This window comes from Pipistrellus kuhlii, unplaced genomic scaffold, assembly GCF_014108245.1.
Source record: "Pipistrellus kuhlii isolate mPipKuh1 unplaced genomic scaffold, mPipKuh1.p scaffold_m20_p_5, whole genome shotgun sequence".
Lineage (NCBI taxonomy): Eukaryota > Metazoa > Chordata > Mammalia > Chiroptera > Vespertilionidae > Pipistrellus > Pipistrellus kuhlii.
Window position 1 is genome coordinate 22,782,398 of NW_023425551.1, and position 21,611 is coordinate 22,804,008.

Below are 21,611 nucleotides of genomic sequence, written 5' to 3' on the forward strand. Positions count from 1 at the left end.
TGCCAGCCCTAAGAAATTGGATTCTGTGATATGAAGGTGTTTTATTTTTTCTTGCTATTTTCAGTCTTAAAAAGCAGGTCCAGATGCTTTAGAAAAGTTGCTCACGGCATGGTCTCTTTATAACAGGTTTACCCGCCTTCATTGTGTCAGTTGTTCTAGCAAGCAGAAACCAAAGTGGAGTTTATGGGAAAAAGAGTTATGGAAAAGAACAAGGTGATGAATTGTAAGTAATAAAAACTTGTCGGGAATGTATCTGCAATGAGTGTATGTCCTTTGTTTCCTAAAGTTTAGTGTAAGTTTCCATGCCAACAGTGAGCCTCTTATATTTGAAGGTTAAGTGCATCGGCATGCCTTTATCAGGATCTCTATTACACCATGAGGTACTCAGTTGAATGCCCTGAACTCTTAGAGATCCTGGGGGAATGCAGAAGTCTCAGATACTATTTTCTAGGCTCAGTAGACCCTTTCTGTTTGAGATTTCCTAATACTCCCACCTCCTTAAACCCACCTACATCTTGAAGTGAGTGAAATATTCGTGTCAGACAATAATGCTAATGAGTCAATGCTAATATGAGTGTACCATGGAAATGGAGAGAATGGACACATCAGCATGTCCTTGGGTAATTTGGAAAATTTTCCTAAGACTGTGATATCATTGAGGCTAAGGTAGTTCTGTTGCTCACTTTCAGTAGTTACTTCTCTCATATAAGATGTTCCATAAAAATATCTACACACACTTTGAATAATTATAAAGGCAGTGTTTATTGGAATACACTTTATTTTAATTTAACAGCTATTAACTCTTAAAGTGTGGATACATTTTGGGGGGACGCCCTGTATTTTATGCCGCACATGTGATTAAATGAATAACTGAATGAATAAAGGAGCTTACTACTGACTATGCTGCCACATTACCATGCACATTTCATAAATGCTAAACACTTTTATATCCATCAATATCCAATCCTGTGGTCTTTCCTTAGTTTATCTTTCCATAGTAGCACCCAAAAGACCCCCGCAATAACAAGAGTAAAATAAAAGTTTTAGGTCAGGAATTTCAGGATTCTATGGCAACTACCATATGTAAAGAAATATTAGCTTCAGGGATAAGCAGTATCATTTTGGGAAATCTTTATAATAAGATATATTAAAAGTGCCCAGCTGGTATGGCTCTGTGATTCAGCTTTGACCCCTGAACCAAGAAGTCCCTGGTTCCATTCCTGGTCAGTGCAAATGCCAGAGTTGTGGTCTGGATCCCCAGTAGGGGGCATGCAGGAGGTGGCCGATCAATGTTTCTCTCATTGATGTTTCCATCTCTCTATCCCTCTCCCTTCCCTCTCTCTAAAAAATCAATAAAAACATTTTTAAAAAGATATGTTAAAAGTAAAAGTTAGTACATAAGTTCTAAATAAGGTAACCTCAAAAATATGTTAGTCTCCTTTTACATAACTTTAAAGTACATTTAATAAAATATTATTTCAACGGCAATTGTCATTTACTGTATACCAGGAATCATGTTAGATTCTGAGATTTAGAGATGTTCAAGGTAGCTTTTGACTTTGTGGCAGTCATGTTCCACTGTGGAAGACATAACCCAGAATGGTGACTATTTATACTTGAATGTTAAGTTAAATTTAAATGCCTTAAATAATATATGCAATTTTTGAGGTACCTAAGATCTTCCATAGTATTATTATTAGGACCTGGGGCATCTGCAAATTGTAGTACTTGTTAAATTTACTCATAGGACATTTACACATAGTGCAGTTCCTAAATTGCTTTTATCTGTTTTCAAATCTCTATATAATTTTGAATATCAAGTATATCTTTACTCATTTCATAAGGATATTGTAACCAATGTAAACTTTTTAATTGTACATGAGAAGTGTCACTATAAGACTGTCACAGTTTTACAATAAGGTCTTGCCTCAACTAGACCAACTATATTAATAGGAATTCTTTTGCAGTATGGGATCCACAATTATGTGTGTCTTAAGTAGGAATTTACTCTTCTCACATGACAAAAAAAAAAAAAGATACCCATAGAAATGAGCAATAAACTGGCATTAATTTATGGCTGAAATGTCAAGGTCAGAACCTCTGTAGCTCTCTTGGCCTTTCTCTCATGAGTATACGGTGATTGCTGCTGCTCCATAGCTTGCTCTCAGGTTTGAAGCAAAAAGAATGAGTAAGGGCCTTGCCAGTTGAGTTTATCAAGATAGCTCTCCAGATTTTGCTTTCATATCATTTTGTAGAACAATGTTCACAGAACCAACCCTTAAATACAAAAGAGATTGAAAATATAAGTACTTAAACTTCCCATTCTCTGGAGTGCAGACACATATGAGAAAAGGGGTAGACATAGTGTTGGGTAAACCAACCAAGAGTGTCCTTCACGCCAAGTCAGAATTCAAGTAGCTACCTGGTTTTCTTCTCAACTCTTGACTTAAATAACTAGACATTAAAGTGATAGCTATCCAAAACAAACAAAGAAAACTCTGAACACATCAAGAAGGAAATGGAGGTCCAAGGCATGAAGTGTCTCTCCAAAGGTGCGTGAGAAAGGCCTAGCTGTGAAATCCACAGAGGCCAGAACCAAGCCAGGGAAGTCTTGGGTCAACAGGCATGGTAATAAATTCCTTTTTCTTTCTTGCTTCTTCTTCTCCTTTAAGCTGTTGGATTCAGGATCCGGTGGTATTTTACGTGACCTGTGCTGGGTATTTTGGAATCATGTTTTTACTGAACGTTGCCATGTTCATCGTGGTAATGGTGCAGATCTGCGGGAGGAATGGCAAAAGGAGCAACCGGACCCTGCGGGAAGAGGTCTTACGGAACATGCGCAGTGTGGTCAGCCTGACATTTCTGCTGGGCATGACATGGGGTTTTGCGTTCTTTGCTTGGGGACCCTTATATATCCCTTTCACGTACCTCTTCTCCATCTTCAATTCATTACAAGGTAAGATAAATGGTACCTGAACAATTTCCACTTTCTAATTTCGTCATATTTGCAAACAGCTTCCTTGTCGGACAGACATCACACTAAGTTTCTACTATTCCAACTGCATAGTTTTGGGCATGGAGTAGGTATTCATGAAAAAGGTATTGAATGGAAAATTGAAGTAGAATGTCAGTCTGTTTGCTTATTTTCAGAGATGTATCCCAAGGACCCAGGACAGTAACTGGAAGATAGTAGGTGCTCAGTAAACATATGTTGTCACATGACTGAAAATGGGCAGGAGGTACAAGTTTAAAGGAGTGCGCAGATAGATCACGTTCACCCCTTAACTATTTTGCTGAGTGTTGGTGCTACTCCTCATGAATCTCTTCCCATGCGGTGAGCTGTTCTTGACCTGCAGAATTTGTAGACTCTATGCTGGGACAGAGCAATTCATCTTGATTCCTTGGCTGCTTGTTTTTCAAAATAAATAGCAATACTTTAGTTAAGAAATGCTCTTTTTTTTCATGATATATGACAGTTCCAATTTAACAAACACTTGCCAATGACCTGCTTTGTAAAAAAAAAAAAAATCAAGGCTTTCTTCAAGAAGCTCCCTGTCATATTCCTGATTCCATAATACAAACCCTACTGTACATGTGATGAATTTAAGTTTAAGGGAATATATATTTTTTTAATTAAATGTCATTCTTCAAGACATTGGATATACTCTATTTTTAAAAACTTCCTAATGTTCTAAAGTACCATGAGGTCCCAACTCCAAAATGGATGAGGTGACAACATTTGGAATCTTTTTGAGCAGAGCAGTACTACTAGCCTACCTGAAATTACTGGTGTGTCCTTGTAGGTGTGTGCAGGAAGAAGAGCTGATTAGAGCAAGCTAGACAAATCTGTGCAAGGGTGGACAGTGGTGGAAATCAAATCTGTGCTACTCACCAAATGAGATGCCTAGGCAGGTATTCTTGTATTTGCCTGCAGGAGAGTGATTACTGCTGTGTATTGTATAGATATGCTTTGCTTTTCCTTTTGGTTTCCTATTGGTTCATGAGCTCCTGCCAAATTTTTTTTTTTTTAAATCCCATAGTTGGTGCTGAACTACTTTTTATTAAAAGAATAGATGGATTGCTGGATAAAGAAAAAGGAGGGTCTTTGGCTATGACCTAAATCCAACTTGAGGCTCCTCTGGCATAAATCCACATTTATTAGTTCAACAAATTTTATCCAGGGTCACTCTCCCATAACGGAGGAAATATGTGGGCTCATTATCTTCAGGAAATAGGATAATAAGCCTCAAGTGCACCTCCAAAAGGTGGAAACTGAAGAGGTAGCCTATGCATACATCTTCATTGGGATCTAGCTTTGTGAAGTGATTTTCCCGTATTTAATCTGTTCTGTAATATACAACATAAATGTGCCTAGATAAATATTGACAAAAATGTCCATTACCATTAGAGATTAGATGGTTTTATGTTTCAGGGTTGTACACGAAAAGCCATTAATCTGCCAGCCCAACCTAGTTTTTTGCTTGTAGAATTTCCTGGCAGTTTCTATAACCTCCAAGAGCCATAATTGTCTGGTCAGCTCTGTCTCCATTCATGAGAAATGGGATGTTTTATTTTTCCCAGCATAGGTCTCCTGTCAGGAGGGAAGAATATTATAAACCATTGTCAAATTATATCCTTCATAAATCACTTTTAAGACTAAATTTAAATTATATAAATCGAGAACATATTTTTCACATCTAATGAAATTAAAATTAAAAGGCAGGGATACATATCACAAGCCTACCAACAGTTGCTTACTGGCCAAGCCTGTACAAACACTATTCAAGACACCATGGGAAGGCACTTAATGGTTTTGATTTGAGCCATTTTCTGAATCTTTCAAGAGAGGTTTGTTGTTAAAAGTATATGCTTTATTAAAAGAAACATGGAATTTAGACAATATAAAGAAACAATTCAGTGAATGAAAAATGAGCTCAGGTAGTATTAGGACTGCATTATGTATATGTATTTTCTTTTTGATATTCTTTAAAACAATAATAACAACAAGGAAAACTTTGTGATCCCTTTGCCTCATGGAGCTTATATGCTAGTAAGAGAGATGACATTAACCAATCATGTCACCATATAAAAATACCTGGTGGTGTTAAGAGCAGTTGACAGAAGACATGAATTCTAAGCTGAACTCTGAAGGATCAATAGGAATTAATTAAGTGAAAGTTGGGAGCAGAAGTGGGGAAGAGAATATTTCAGGTAGAAGGCACTTCATGTGCAAAAAAAAAAAAATGCTGTATAATAAGTTCTCACTTAATGTGGTTAATAAGTTGACTGAAAGCAAAATGATGTATAAGGAAACCAACTTTACTATATGCTAATTGGCATAAACTAGAGTTAAGTTCCTATGGCATCTCATCAACATTATTATGAAATGACATTATTCAAGGATCTGCTGCAGTTGGTAACTATAATATCTGCTCAAGGAATTAATAGAGACTCATATAACCTGTGAACCGAGGAGGAGCAGGAGAGTGAGAGCAGTGTGGCACAAAAGGGAGTCCAGGTCTAGATCAGACAGCCCTGTTTTTTTGTTTGTTTGTTTATTTGTTTTTGTTTTGTTTTGTTTTGTTTTTAATTAGAGCAATGTGAAGTCTTTGAAAAGTTTTAGGCCTGTGAAATGACATGGTCAGATGTGCATCTTGTAAAGGAATCTGGGTGTAATGTAAAGAATGGATTAGAGTAGCCCAGTAACGTCTGTAGGGAGAGTAGATAGGAAGCTATTGCAATGATCCAGGTAAAATAATGTGGTACAGTATTTTAGATTGTGATGGGAATCGGGGAGCTGGAGAGATGTGAGAAGGAGTAAAGAGAAATTTAGAAAGTATGCTCCAACAAAACACTCATCATTGGTTTGTTCATTAGAGTAAACTCTTATGTTTCTATTGATTTGGGTAAAAGGTCTTTTTATTAATGGAATCTTATAGTTCATTGAAGCCTATCATCATGAGACCCTGCAATGGTCAAAGACTGAGAAAGTAATACAATATTCTGCAAACTAAAACTATGCCAAACATACTTTAATTTTCTCAGGCTTAGCTCATAGTTAAGCATCTGAAAATCAGCAGGGTTTTCATCTTGAATGCCCCAAGTTATCAATTGATAATGAATGGCTGTAGTACTGTAGACGTGGCACCTGCAGGAGGGACAGGTGTTTGAGCTGATTCTATAGTGATGTCATGGTGTGTATATATCACAGGAGTGACTTTTGCTAGCAGATTTCTTCTAACTTTTCTGGATGTTTTAAAATACTTGATTAGAGCATTTAAATTATAAAAAATAAATATATATATTTTATTTGGTTAAAAATGCTAAAATTTTTAGAAATAAATTATATATATATATATATTTTTAATGCATGTATGTGTTTGTATACAAATACATATGTACATGTGTAATTATTTGGGTACTCACATAAATCTATATAGCTTATAACAGTTTTATAAATGCTTTATTTTTATATGTTTTATTTTTGCTTTTAGTGTTTCCTATTTTTATTATTTTTATATATTTTTTATTTTTATGTATACTTATAACTGTATGTTTAATGGCAAAATCGTGTGAAATAGATATCAGAAAAATTATTATAATTTGTGTGGCTAAACTAAAAATTTACCTACTTAATTAAGCAAATGAAATCATGAATTGAATCAAGGCTAAAACCAAGTTCATTATTATTTTCTAATTTTTCACAGTGTATTTTTTTTTAATTTTGCCTAGTTTACTTGTTATATGTTAATTGTTTCATCTACTTTTTTCTCTATGATGGAAAGATAAATATATCTTCCCTAAATATGATGGAATTCCATACCTATCTACTTTTGCTATCCTTTCTGCTTTTTTAGGATAAAACTATCAAATTTTTATTTTTTCTGAAAAATACAACTTGAGAAAAATTGTATGGCATACAAATTGCTATTCAAAAGGAAACAGATGTTTGATAAAACTATACCATAACTCACATGCCTGAGAACCTTAGCCTTCATTTCAACAAATACATAATTCATCCTAAAGAAATAAAAGGCAACTCCCTGGTTGCTGAGGAGCTCTTGGCCAGAATCCTGATGGCATCTCTGTCCCTTGGCAATGTCAGTGCACTTGTAGGATTGAATTATTGCTCTAAGGGGCAGCACATGCACATAGCTGCCCCGTATGCAAGAGATAAACATATTTCAGACTTTATATATTTCCATTAACTTACAAAAGTATGTGACACTTTCAATTAGATTGGACTTCTTCAATGTATAGGGAAGTTTACCTCTTCTAACAAGTTCATCAGGATCTAAAGTCTAGCCCCATACTAAGAGCTCAGTCTTCAACTTCGCTTTTCCAGGCATGAGAAACAACATTGATTAATAGCCTCAGGTGTCATCAGCCCATATTCGGTACATGTATGTGACAACATAATACAATGCAACCTGTGGTTCTATTAGTGGAAACTGTGATGGCCAACACAGAAGGGCATTATCAGCCTGCTCAGAAATGTTTGCTGTTAATTAATTTGATAACATTAAGATACCAGAGCAACAGAAATGACATATTTGTTCAGTGCATTGTTGTTTACAAAGCACTTTCTCATAACATCTGTCATCTGATGTAATTCTTGCAGTAAGTCTGAAAGATAGAGGGTATAGTCTTTATGTTATAGAACAAGAAACAGGCTCATGAGAGTCCATGACTTTCCCAAGAGCAGTTTGAATCTAATAGTGTAATATTTACAATGTAGCATATGTGGAAATAAAAAGAACATTATTAGGGTCCAGAGCATAAACAGGAAACTAAAACAAAGTACTACCCTTAAAACTTTTTATTGGAAAGTTTCTAGGAAGTGAATATTTGCCTCCACTAAAAAAACAAACAAACAAAAAACACACACAACCTGTTAGTAAATATATGTTTAGTGAATAAATGTGAATTTAATCTCTTTTCCTTATTCAGCAAAATCATTAAGGAAAATATATTTATTATTTTAATACTTTTGGTAAACTAAGAATATTAAATGTTCCAACCAATGGCTAGAGGCCTCCTGAGAGTTAAGCTGCACCATAACCACACATACAACACACATAGTGAATTGGCTCCAAGGCAATGGATCACCTTTGTACCCAAACATCCGAAACAACATTGTGTTGGCTGAGACATTACACACAGCAAAGAAATAAATTACTCATCTTCTGGCATGGAATTTTGTGCCACAGAGAAATCATTTTCTAAGGGGCACCTTAGTATGAAAGGAGGATTCAGGAGGTTCCTAAACCTAAATGATCCCCAGCCCAGCAGCCAGCTGGCTATGTCTCTGAGACAACAAAACAAATGAGCTGTTCAGAGATTTGGACTCAAGCTTGCTGGGTAGCTCAGAGGTCATCTAGACCTTTTCTGTCAAAAGTCAGTTAGGTAGAGATTGGGCCTCTTTTGCCCAATGCCTGCTTTGATGAATTCTTAACTGATTTTCTCTTCAAATATCCAGAACCACTTATCACTCATCATCATTACCTGTTCTGATTCTATCTCACATCCCTAACATTACCTGTAGCTGCAGTCTTCCCCTTCACCATATTTCTGGTTCTTTCTTATCCAGAGTAAGAAGTCAGTTTAGGCCATTTGTCAGAATTTACTGATGGCAATCTTGCTGAAAGTGTCAATGGCCTTTAGTTGGTCAAGAACTCATTAGGAGATGAGGATTCTAGATTTTGTTTTGTTATTGTTCACTGGATTTCTTGAAAGTGACATTTTAGAGCAGTAAAAGAATGACAATCTGTGTTGTCCCAAAATTTTGCTGTGGAGCATTCATTTTCATATCCAAACGAAGCAGTTGTTTTTTTTGTTTTGTTTTGTTTTTTAACTTTTGATAATCAGGCTAAAGATCTGAGAACATCCCGTTGGCCACTCATCTTACATCTGCCCCAGAAAGCCACATGTCTTTGCCAGAATCAACCAAAGGGAGTGAGTTCAATGTGGGAGCCAGATTCCCAGCCAAAATATTGAAGCTAAGATGCTATTTTCCCCCTTAATAAATAGTTAAGTAGCTCTTATAAAGACAAAGGTGAAACACAACTCCATACAATCTACTGTGAATATAATGCCAATACTTACAAGTAAGCTTTTCCCTCCCCAAATATGATACTGGAATGTGACCTAAGGTAGATGAAAGGAGGAAGTATAAAAAAGCAAATTCACTACTTGAGATTTTTCAGAATGTTTGTAACTCCAAGTTGAGAGCACTCTCAGGTGTCCCGTTGCCATATTTGCTGACCCAGCCTTGACCTGTGGTCTGCTTCTCTTGGAGGCTTTGAGGAAGTGAGTTCCTCATGTTTCCTCCCTAGGCAAGATCTATAGGCAGGCCCATCTTCTTACATACTTTGAACACCCTTCTTCCATCACAATTGAATTTAAATGAGGAAATTGTAAAATTTACCAATAATTAAGACATCTTGAATTCACATATTGCTCTAATTTTTTTAAAAGTGAGCAGATACTTCTGACTTACTAATGGAAGATAAAGGTAAAGGAGGAGAAGGCAGGGGTGAGGGTTGGTTAAGCAGTAAGGACTGGTCAGGGATCTGTTCAATTAAAGTAGCTTTAAACCTGGCAAGTGTGGCTCGGTTGGGTGTCATCCCATTCACCCTCACCAAGAAGTTGCTGGTTCAATTCAGATCAAGGCACAGGACTGGATTGTGGGCTCTATCCCCAGTAGGGGGCATGCAGGAGACAGCCCATCAAGGTTGTGCTTTCACATTGAAGTCTCTTTTCCCTTCCTCTCTCAAAAAATCAATAACTATTCTTTAAAAAAAGGTATATAAAGTAAGTTTAAGTTTTTTTTTTCTTGTTCTAGCAGGAAGTCTGGGTTCCTATAGGTAAAATAAAGAATCCAGGCAGTTACCAAGCTTAAGAAACTATTTTTAAGGAACTTTGTCTTAGAGTCATCAGACTGGTGGTTTTTCAGGCTACCATTCACCAATAAAGGACCATCATGAACTCTGTTTTGTGAGCTATAAAGGTTTCATGAAACTAGTGCTAGCCTGTCAAGATGAAATAAGGCCTTTAACTCTGAATTCAATCTTTGAGCCATTTTAGCTTCCAAACGTATATGAGCAATGTCCCTTCTCCATGATCAGTTAGATAGCTGTAAGACACACGATGAAGAGCAAAGGCTGGATATTCTGGTCCCCAGTCACAGCTAAGAAAGCTAGACAAGCACATTTTTTTAGGTGTTATGAAGAGCCTCTGAAGAGCCATTATGATTCATGGCTGTCTTCATTATGATTCAAGACAGCCATGTGGTAGCTATGAAGATTCTCAAAGGGAAAATATTTGACAGAATGGGAGCAGAGATGGGAGTGAGAAATCAGACATAGTCCCTTGGATGTCAACATACAACTCTTAATGATTTTAGTTCTGCTTCTGAACCCATATCTGTAAGGAAATACCCTCAAAATTGAAGAGGGATAACAGTCTGTTTTCTCACTTTGGCCTCCAAGGGTCTTGGCTCTCTGGTTATATTTTCTACTCTTCCTGTCTAAAGAGTTAGAATTTGCGTACGTGTACTCTTCCAATGGATACCTACTACATTTCCCACAGTGGAGCTCTACAAGGATGTTTTGTTCTGAAAGAATTTGGCTATATTTATTGCCAGACTAACCTAAATTCAGGTGAAAGGGGCTGGTTATCACAAGTGGTAAAACAACCTATTATGAGAATTCTGTTCTGATTTAAAGTGAAAATGTGTCCAATGACAAAATAATTTTCATACTACCTTGGGATTTAAGAATATATCCATTCCTAAGAATTCTAATTTCTTATGCCTATTATCGAATTGTGTCGCACCACATCACAATTCAGAGAGGGAGATGGAGGTGAATTTAAGTGACCTTTCTTCTGTCACATAATTTTAAAGGTGATATATCAGATTTAAATCTAATTTATGTACCAGTGTCTCTTAAAGTTCTTGGATGCCTATGTATTTCCAGGCAAATGTGGTTGCTTAAAAATAGGAATGTCATCTAATTGCTATATAATTCATTATGATTCAAGACTGCAGTGCACAATCTAAAAGATGGTTTCATGAAATTCATTTATCTTACATTTAACCTCCGCCTCTGTGAATATAGTCAGTTAGAAGTCCCCAAATAAGTCACTTTTTAGTACCTCTGCAAGGCCAAAAGAACAAGTCTGAGAACCAGTCAGACATTTATAAAAACTCTGCGTGTTAAAGGGAGCAACTTCTAGCAAAGTTCACCTTCCCTCAACTGAAAGAAATCATTTGCTCAATGCAGGGCCCTACACTGAGCAATGCCTGGATTAATGCCTAGGAAAGAATGCCCTCAACTGGAGTTTATAATCTCCTTCCAGCTCAAATACGTGATTCTGTTAAACAGTGTTTAAGAACACATGCTTACCTGTATTTTCAGCTGTGTGACAAAAATACTTCCAGGAACAAGTCCTGCAAATTCTGTCCCAGCCAACAAACACAGAGTGCACCTGAGATGGAGTTGGCCCCTCCTCTCCGCCACACAGCCTCCTTCATCTGTGACCTGTGCCGACCCCACCACAGGCTCCCCACTGCTGCCCTCTTTACTCTGAATCTGCCGTCACGTCTTAAAAACTTAAAAGGATCTGTTAACCAATTCAGATTATTTATTTTGGTGATTAAGCATGTTTAGTTATTAAAGGGATTTTCTGTGTCAGCAAACCCCCGAGGGAATCGGGGGCTGAAGGTGTGGAAGGCTTTGAAAAGCAGTCATTCAGTCAGAGTGTGACCTCCCCAAGAGCAGCTGTAGTGGCCTAGTGGATGTGGGTTAAGAAGAGAAGAAATGAGAAACAGCAAAAGTTTAACCATTTCAAAAAAAATTGTAATGGGAAAGGGAATGGAGAAGTTGAAGTTGGGGTTAAAGGAGAAATTACTGTTTACTTTTAAAAGAGTGTTATTAGAACATGCTTGTAAGTAATGGGAATAACCGAGTATAGAGGAAGAAATTGGTGAAACAATAAAGAGAGGTTAAAAAGCAGAAGGAAATTCCTTAAAAAGTTAAAAGGTATTGGCTTCCAAAGCACAAATGATGCAGTTAGCTTTTGGTAGGTACAAGGAGTGACCATAAATAAGAGGACTGTTTCACAATACAGAAATATTTCTAGATTAAAATGTTGAGAAACTAAAGCAGGTGAAGCCCCATAAATTTGCTGATTTGTGGCAATTTTTGACCTGCAAAAATATCATTTTTCTATGGCCCAAACTTTTAATAATATGCATACATAAAATAGCTTTGAGAGGAGGTTTTTTGTTTTTCACATTCTTTTCTAAATTTTGTGAAATATTTTCACATAATCTTAAAACAAATGTAAGGGACTTATTATATATCTTTTAAATTGAATATTGCTTTAAACTTTGGGTTATAAGGAATACTGAGCAGAACAGGCAAAGACAAAATCAGATACAAGTAACAATTCTGGTTTTATCAAAGCCTCTGTGTTCTTTATGAAAAGTTTAAAACATCTACCACATACTCTAAGATTCCTCAGCATCTTTTCCTCTTAGTGACTCATGTGTATAAAAAGTTTAAATTAGAATGAATCCATGTGCTTCATAAGATTTATCTTTAAAATGTGTCCATTGGCTTAAATGTTAATATTTTCTTTTGTCATAGGCTTATTTATATTTATTTTCCACTGTGCTATGAAGGAGAACGTTCAGAAACAGTGGAGGCGGCATCTCTGCTGTGGTAGATTTCGGTTAGCAGACAACTCAGGTAAGGGGCAAGCTGATAACTGGTTTTTACGTCTAAGAGCAATAGTGGGAAATGTTTGTTATTGAATCTTCCATTGCCAGAGAAACCCAGTCCCAGTGGTAGCAAGTTGTAAAGGTGGGGTGTGTGACGATGCTTGGTTGGAATCTTAGTATATTAGGAATTCAAGAAATCCGAGGCCTCTGGCAAAGGAGAAGTATGAAATCCACACAGGTTAAGTGGGCTGCTCAAGGCTTCATGTCTAATTTAGTAAGTCAAATGTCCAGAAGTTCCACTATGCCATTGTCACCTGTCCACATTTTTGAGGTTCTAATTTTACATGATTAGGCCAAGAGATTTTTTTCAATACTGTAAAATAAAAAGTATTACCTTTTTCTTTTATTACCACCAGTGGTTATATCTCACTCTTAGGTTATTAAAGTAGGATTTCAAACAATCTTTTACACAGGGTCAAAGTAAAAAACTTACCTACTTCTTCAGTTTATTGTTGTTTACATCGAATGCTACTTAAATCGTGTAGTGATGACTTCACTTCAGGCCATATTCCCCTACAGCAAATTCATGGAGAGATGTCATTTCTTTCAGACTGGAGTAAGACAGCTACCAATACCATCAAGAAAAGTTCTGATAACTTAGGAAAATCATTGTCCTCAAGCTCCATTGGTTCCAACTCAACCTACCTAACATCCAAATCGAAATGCAGCTCTACCACCTACTTCAAAAGGAATAGCCACACAGGTGAGTCCTGCCATGCAAAGGTGCTCTGATACAGTTCTCATCACATTTTCACTGACAGCGTGGGCAATGTAGACAAACATTTACTTGAAGACCTTATCCAGCACCTTTGTAGATGGTTTGTCTTTTTTTTTTTTTTTTTAGATATTATAACCTAAATTGAATCTATATAGCCATAGTGTCATTGACTCTGAATATTATTGTGATAATATCCAATGCAAACTTAGTTCTCTTTTAAAACATTATAGTATCTTGTTTAGCAAGTTACTTGTTTTATTTTATAAATAAATATTGTATATAAGATTGAGTTGAGTTTATTTCAACATAGTGTGAGAGTTACTTGGCAAGCTTGCATGAGAACAGAAAGAAACACCATCCAGGATATATGTTACCTTTAGGATTTACATATTTAAACATTGAAAATGTTTAATGTTGTGATTGGCAATTACTGTTTGAATCACTGATTAAATATAAAACAATTATGAAAGAATAGAGGACATCATATTTGGGAAGGAATACAGATGGTGAGAAGTACTGTATCTTTGTTAATCTCCTGTATACTCATAATATTTACAATTATCACACATTCTAACACTAAGCATGAAATGTACAGTCCTGGAGACAACATGGAAATAAAGATGAATTTGCAATATTGATAGCCAGTGACCAGTGGGATAAGGTGTAATCTTTTAATAATTTCAAAGGAAAATAGCAGAATTGCTACTTTTAAATACTAATTAAACCTCAAACAGCTATCAATATTTAGCACCCACTTTCCTAATTGAAGATGTGTCCAAAAGGATAATGCAAATAACCTTAATTTTGAATTTATTTAGCTATTGAACATAAACAGAGATGAATGGCACAGAGAAGATTTATCTTCAGCTTTTTGCAAATAGGAAGTGTGTTGTAAGATGTGTAAATGTTCACATTGCAAACACTTGAATTTCAAATGACCTTTACGTATATTTGAATCCTTCCACCTGTCCTTGCTTGCACCTCTGTCGGTGCCTCACCTGTGGAATATCCACTGCCTGGGATTCAAGATAGCACCATAGAAACATGTTTGAATGTATAGAGTTCAGTAATTCCAAAATTAAAGAAAGACCTGAGAACTTGGAATAGGTAGAGGAGATGCTTAGAGTAAGGATGTTTAAGAAAAGCTATAAACTCCCTTCCAGAATAAGGTGCAGGCTTTGAGTTCTGTACACAAATAGCTTTGCCTAAAAATAAGAGGTCTCTGCTCCCCTGCTGTATAATAAAATTAATAACAAGGGTTATCTGAGACAGTCTACCATAGATTATCCTACCTAATTATCTAGTTTTCAGGTACAAGTTATCTTTTGTTTATAATGAATGAGTATTTTACTTAATATTCTCAACCTCAAAATTAGATACTTATTTTGCATCCCCCTCAAAAATACAAATAGTTTATACATGATAAGCCAGTTATGAATGAATAGAATTAGATTGGATTATCTTACCCCAACACAGCTGAGAATTGCTAGCCTAAAGAACTGCCACTATAAAAATGGGAGAGAATTTAGAACAGGGGGCATTTTGGAAGCATTACATCCTTCCAAAGAAATACTTGAAAATATTAAGAATCTTGGGAAAACTCACTAAGAGGTGAAAGGAAATGCAGAAATGGAGATAGATAACAAAGAAAAACTTTACTGCCTCAAAACATTGTGTATGCTTTTTAAAGAATGTATTAATATTTTTCTGCTTGCCATAATAAAACTCTTGGCATTAAATGGGTTCTTGTCTACTGGCATCAGGATATAGTCAGCTATATGACATACTTCTATGATATAACATTCTGGTCTCCCATCAACTGAAGTACAAATGGCCTTCTGCTACCTAGCCAGTTCTCAGTGGGACGGCTGGTATACTTGGGTCACTCAGAGTATGCAAGGAGTCATTGCATATCATCATGGATATCTAGTTGGTTTATTTCTTGGAATTGATCTAGAAATTCATATGTTTATGGTATAGATAATGTCTTCTAAGAGCATTCCTTCAACAAAAGTGGATCATTCAGGTAAACCTTTATTATTTTTTTGAACGCATGATTTTTTTTTTGCAAAGTAATAAGAGAATATTTGCATGAATTAAACTAAGACTCTTGCTGCACCAGCAGAATTGCTTGTTCTTTACAATATTTCTCAGCTAGCACAATGACATTCCTGCCCTGAGCTGGAATTTCTGAGATTTCAAATGGTTGTTTGCTGTGCTGGTTCTTGTCTGCATGGGGTTGTCTGCAAGCCTTCTAGGAAATGTACCATGCTCTGGAATTAGTAAATTTCATACCAAGTACAATAGCAACAAAATAAAAGCAGTGCTTAAGAGGTTTGTGTTAGAAAGGTGTAAAGTGAAATGCTTTACTTTTTCATTGCTCTGATGAATTACTTGAGTTGTCATGGTACATTCATAGAAGACATAAAATAGAATTTATCAATTCCTATCCTGCTTTTTGAGGATTCTTATCTGCTTAAAACTTCAGCACAGGTCAAACAGTAGTTCATTTCCCTAGCCCCTGGTTTTCAAACTTGCAATTATAATAAAAATCCATATTGCCCATATGTAACCAAAGGAGTGGTAACTGCATATACAGGGTGGGACAGAAGAAGGTTTATAGATGTTCAAATAGTAAATAACACAATGGTTAATAAATAATAGTAAGAATAAATTCCGTTTTATGTATTCACAACTGTAAACTTACTTTTGCCCAACCCTGTTTTGATATAACAGACCTTGTTCATAATTTCTTTTATTAGAATATAAAGACCCAGAAAATTGGGTCACATATTGGGAATGGAGCTGGTCAAAACCTCTAAAAGCTACATGACAAAGCTATCAACAAAACAGAATGAATATACCCTTGAAGTTTCTTTTTTTCTGAAAACATCAGGCAAAAAAAATTATTCATTATTTAAATTTAATTCAATAGAAAAATCCCCAACAGAAAACCAGTGGCTAGTGAATGTATGAACTGAAGAAAAACACAGAACCAATCAGCTTGCCCAGAGTTAAAAGTGGGAGGGCCTTTATACAATGAATGCCCTGATCCTTTTTCTCACCAATCCTGGGGCATAATCATCCTGCCATGCTTCTCTCTGCCAGTTCTTCCCATAAACCATCCATTTTGCTTCCTTTAGTGTGGGATGAACACACCATTTCCAATTTCAGCCTTTTTTTTTTTATATACATATATAATTTTTGTTCCAACACTAAGCAATTGAACAATTTGAGTTATTTCCAAAGACTATAGGTATAACTCTGATGGCTTTTACCAATTATTGAAGGATTTGTAATATTTTCTCACATACTGGGTCTAACTTATTCAAAACAAACAAACAAAAAATGTCAGGAAGTGGGCACTCCAATTTTGAAGCCACGATTTCTAGAAGTGGTTTTTCATGATAGAGTTTTTGCCTCTTCCACAGTGACTAGAGAAGATACAACTGTAGGGAACTAGTATGTTGTAGACAATGGTCAGCAAACTCATTGGTTAACAGATTGGCAAACAGTGGCTCTCGAGCCGCATGTGACTTGCGAGTCGCAGTTTGTGGACCACTGTTGTAGATGGTCATATTTGCTCCTTCCTCGGTGTGAAATCTCTGTGGTTAATTTTAGGGTAAAATTTTTCTCCAAAGTGTGTTGGGAGAAGGAGCAAGGAAGATACATACAAGATATTCATGAAGATAGCCATATGTATTTATAGATAATAGGGCTTAATTGAGTTTCAGAACACTATCTGAGCCAATTTTAGAAGCTTTTGTGTCTAGGACATAATATTTAAATATATGGTATTGGGAGATTTAGAAAAAAAAATGTTTTTAGCAGTCCTTTATTTCTATCCATTGCTCTCATATTGTCAGCAATAACATAATTCTGAGATTAGCACAATTAATAAAAATATATACTTTAAATGTTTCTGATAGACCATTTTAATTTCTTTAATTTAAAAATAATGAATAAAACATTATTTTTTCTATATTCCAATCACTTTACAAGGCAACCATTAGAGAATGTGTTCAAAATATCCTTTTTATGTTTATTTTCATTGACTTTTATTCTCAAAGTTTTCTAAATTATAATTTATAAAACATTTTGCCCTGGCTGGTGTGGCTCAGTTGGTTGGAGTGTCACCATGGACACTGAAATGTTGCTGGTTTGACTCTGGTCAGGAAAGATACCCAAGTTATGGGTTCAGTCCTTGTGTGGCAAGTATGGAAAGAAACCAGTTGGTGTTCTCTCTCACATCCATGTCTCTCTCTCCCTCTCTCTCTTAAAATCAATATACACGTCTTTGTATGAGAATTAATTTTTTTATTATGAGAAGTGTCATATATATAAAAAGTAGAGGGAATAGTATAATGAATCTCCTTTACTTACCCACTTTCTCTCTCTATATTATTTTGAAAACATATCTTAGCCATCATGACATTTCTTCCATAAATATTTCAGCATCTTTTTATCCATGTGTTGTATAATCTGTCATTTTTTCTTTGAACCTTGCCACATTTTTTCCTTTGCAGCAATTTTCTGATTATTTATCAGCTCTTTGAAAAATACCACTACAGTAATGTTTCTTAAAATAAACTCCAACATATTACTAGGAGGCAAATTGACATTGACTTATCCATAGGAATGCACTTTGAAGATGAAAATGTGAATTTTCAGTGCTGCCTATTACCTAACCTGACAACCAGAATTTTTTTCCTTTCTGTTTTTTGTTGTTGTTGTTTGTTTTTTTGTTTTTTGTTTTTTTATGTGCAAAATACAGTGTCTAGTGTGGCAACCCTTAGACATTTCACCAGTTCTTGCCTAATTTCTTGTATCATTTCTTACAGACAATGCTTCCATGGACAAGTTCTCATCAAAACTGACTCATGCTGATGGAGAACCAACATCAATCATCCCTGTCCATCAGGTCATTGATAAGGTCAAGGGTTATTGCAATCCTCATTCTGATAACTTCTATAAAAACATTATCATGTCAGACACCTTTAGCCACAGCACAAAGTTTTAATGTCTTTAATATAAGAAAGAGAAACGTGATCTGCAAGCAGCGAACACTGTGACTAGCAGATGTAAACGTGCCGTTACCTAGGTAACTGCATATCTGTGAGGAATGTATTTTGTTAAAAAGGCTTTTGTGAAATTCAGAATTTGTCTTTTCATTCTATTTCTTCCATGGGGAAGTTTCCATCATCACTGAAACTTCAGCACTGAGAGCAACAGTATTCAGTAGCCACAGAAAAAAAGGAATTTTTAGAATATAAAATTGAATTGGACTAATTAGAACTCAAGGAGAGACATTAAAATTAGAAGGGAAGAGTGAGACTGAGCTAGGGACAAATCCTAATTTAGAGCTCATTCATGCCCCACCCAATGTTAGGTTTGGGTTTAGCCATTTAGCTTCATTGAAATCTTTTTCAGCAATCAAAGCATAATGATATTTCTAACTTTTGTGGATGCCTGCAAATCCTATTTCAAAGCTATTTTCTGTGAATGCAGTAGCATATTTCCTCTTTTTTGTGAAATGTTGACCATAGATACAAAAGAATGTTTGACCTGAAGAACAGATAGGAATTTTTTCTTTTCATACCAATTGTTTAACTGTCAGGAACATAACATGCTTAAGAAAGAAAGAATTCATCAAATTTTGACCTAGTTAACACGAGGACATGCAAATTTATACTATTTTACTTATCCTATTCAAGACACAAAGCTTAAGGATCATCATTAATTATCACTTAACCCCATACATTTGAATCAAGTTTAACATTGATGGTTCATTAATGTGAACCTCCCAGTAGTTATTGAAGACTGAGTCTCTCATATCTCTGCCTTGCTCCTCTATTGAATATTGAGCCCACAGGCTCATGCAAGCAATGAGAATTTCCATGCTGTGTACCATAGTTTCTCCCTTTTAGGAAATACAGTCACTGAGACTCTCAGGTCCTACCCTTGCTCTGCAGACTTTAAGGCATTTGCAGTTGCACAAATGAAAAGCCTCTTACTTTCCCTTTTAAGAGTTTTGTTCCAAGGAATATAAACTGAGACAAATGGGTGACTTATCATAATCAAAATAATTTATAAACATGTGGGTCTACAATTGTGAGTCGAAAAACTATTTGTACATAAGTCCTCTGATTATAGGAGCCAGAGAAGGTCTGGTAAGATAGTTGGTGTTATTTATGGATTAGGTTTCTGCCTACAAGCCATGCAGAATATTAAGCAACTTACTTAACTTTCAAACTATTCTGAGTAACATGCTTGCTAGTGAATATTTAGGAGACCACATTTTATTTGTTCTTAAATGATGGATTTGTATCCAGTGTCTTACAGATTGGTCTCAGTACGTGCTGTACCGTTACATCTGCTCTGGGTTATCAGATTCGGGGAGCTGGCTATGTGTTGGGAAGTTGAGCCATTCTGGAGCCAGTCTGTGTAAAGGCAGAAGGCAGATCTGAGCACCTGGGGGCCTTCCCCTCTCTGCTGAAGCAGATAGCTCTCAGCCTGAGACCTAGCATCCAGGCTGTGCAGCCACCAGGCCTCTCACCTTGTGCTGATGCTCAGTCATGAAGCTATTTGCCAGGCTGAATGGAGGATAAGACAACGTGGGGTGGATTTTATGACTCTCCCATTGTGCAGCAGGATGGAACACTGTCCCGGGTCACATGAGCACTGCCCAGCTTAGCTTTCACAGGGGAGGGGTGTACATAGTAGGGTAGTAAATCTTCACATCACGAAGATCCATTACACTAGAGCCAGGTCTTTCCCTGTAGGCATATATTAACAGGCTGCTTATTCTGGCAGAAATTATATATAAATAAAAATTAATCTTAAATAGTCACTGAGTCTTCATATACTGTCCCCAAGCCTTAGAGATTCAAGATAGAATTTAATTAGCTTCCTACTGTGAGATTTCTACCCAAAGTGTATATTGAGTGAACAGTGATTAAGAGGTAGCTACAAAAATGACTTCTGTTTCTACTCATATTTATCCAGACCTGGGGAACCTTTTTATTCATATTTGACAACAATGTCAGCTTCACTTTAGAAATGTCTAGTAATCAGGGAAGGGAAAATGGAAGAAACAGCTGAATAGAAACATTTGCAAGTGGATTTAAAGGCTGAGCCAAATTCTACCCTCAGTTCTAAGGATACAGTTCTCCCCTTTATTTAACCCCATCAGAACAGAATTACAGGAATTCAGTTACAGGAATGGAATTCTGTGGAGCCAAAACATAGTTTCAGCTTAGCTTTGAGACTAATATCGATTCAGACTCTCTGGGATTTTTTTTCTTCTTTAACCTTTAAAAAAACAAACAAAAAACTCCATTGTATTGAATCAGTCTAGCATCCTGAGATATTTTGCCTTCTTGTCACCATTACTTGCACTGTAATGATTTTCTTGGTTCACTGTTGTCATAGACTCTTTTGTACATGTTTATTTATTGATGTTTATAAATGTCAGCTTGTTTTGTATCTTAGCTTTATATTGCCTGGCTTTGTTATTTTAATTAACTTTCTGTTGGAGAGACTGTATATATATTTTTTCTAAGTACCTTGTGAAATAGATTTCTGTAGCAGTATCTTTACTTATGATACATTAAAAGTGACTGTGAGTAACAAATTGGAATTAGTAGTGAGAAGCTACTGTAGCTGATTTGCCATTGTACTTATACGGAAATGTTTTTCAAATAAATACTTACTTGTTTGTGTCCCAGATTATTCAATTCCTTTATGAAGGATTGTTTTTATTTCTAACTCTTAAATAGGAAAAGAGTATTTGACAACTGGAAAACAACCAGCCTCTACTTATGCTGGTCACATGGGCTACTTGGCCAAAGCACTGAGAATGAGTATGTTACAAAAATCCAGTTTACTCTGGATTAATGCATTTTGAAAGTTCTTAGATTTTAAGATGACTGAAGTGACGCCAAGCTCTGTGGAAGATTACAAGTAACCGTAAGTCTCTTTTTTGAGGACGTCTTCAGCATCCCCAAAAGGGAACTGAGAAAGTAATATTATGTAGAAGTTAGGTCCTAGGATGTTTTCTCACCATTTATAGGTGCTATTTTCATTGTGGGAGGCTTAGAAAATGAC

General features: G+C 36.0%; 1 protein-coding gene across 8 annotated transcripts in view; it reads left to right on the forward strand.

Annotated features, from left to right (window-relative positions):
• The window catches only part of ADGRG6 (adhesion G protein-coupled receptor G6), a 139,267-nt gene extending 118,036 nt beyond the window's left edge, over positions 1 to 21,231 (forward strand). For 5 of the 8 annotated variants that reach the window (XM_036414275.2, XM_045572756.1, XM_045572757.1 and 2 more), the window contains 5 exons: positions 127 to 223; positions 2,673 to 2,956; positions 12,654 to 12,755; positions 13,338 to 13,490; positions 18,347 to 21,231. In XM_036414275.2, the coding sequence (XP_036270168.1) occupies positions 127 to 223; positions 2,673 to 2,956; positions 12,654 to 12,755; positions 13,338 to 13,490; positions 18,347 to 18,525 (815 nt within the window). In that variant the 3' untranslated portion in view covers positions 18,526 to 21,231. Of the gene's footprint in view, positions 1 to 126; positions 224 to 2,672; positions 2,957 to 12,653; positions 12,756 to 13,337; positions 13,491 to 15,485; positions 15,532 to 18,346 lie in introns of all 8 variants that reach the window. The other 3 variants (XM_045572759.1, XM_045572760.1, XM_045572761.1) reach the window with 1 other exon arrangement.
• The last annotated feature ends 380 nt before the right edge of the window (positions 21,232 to 21,611 follow it).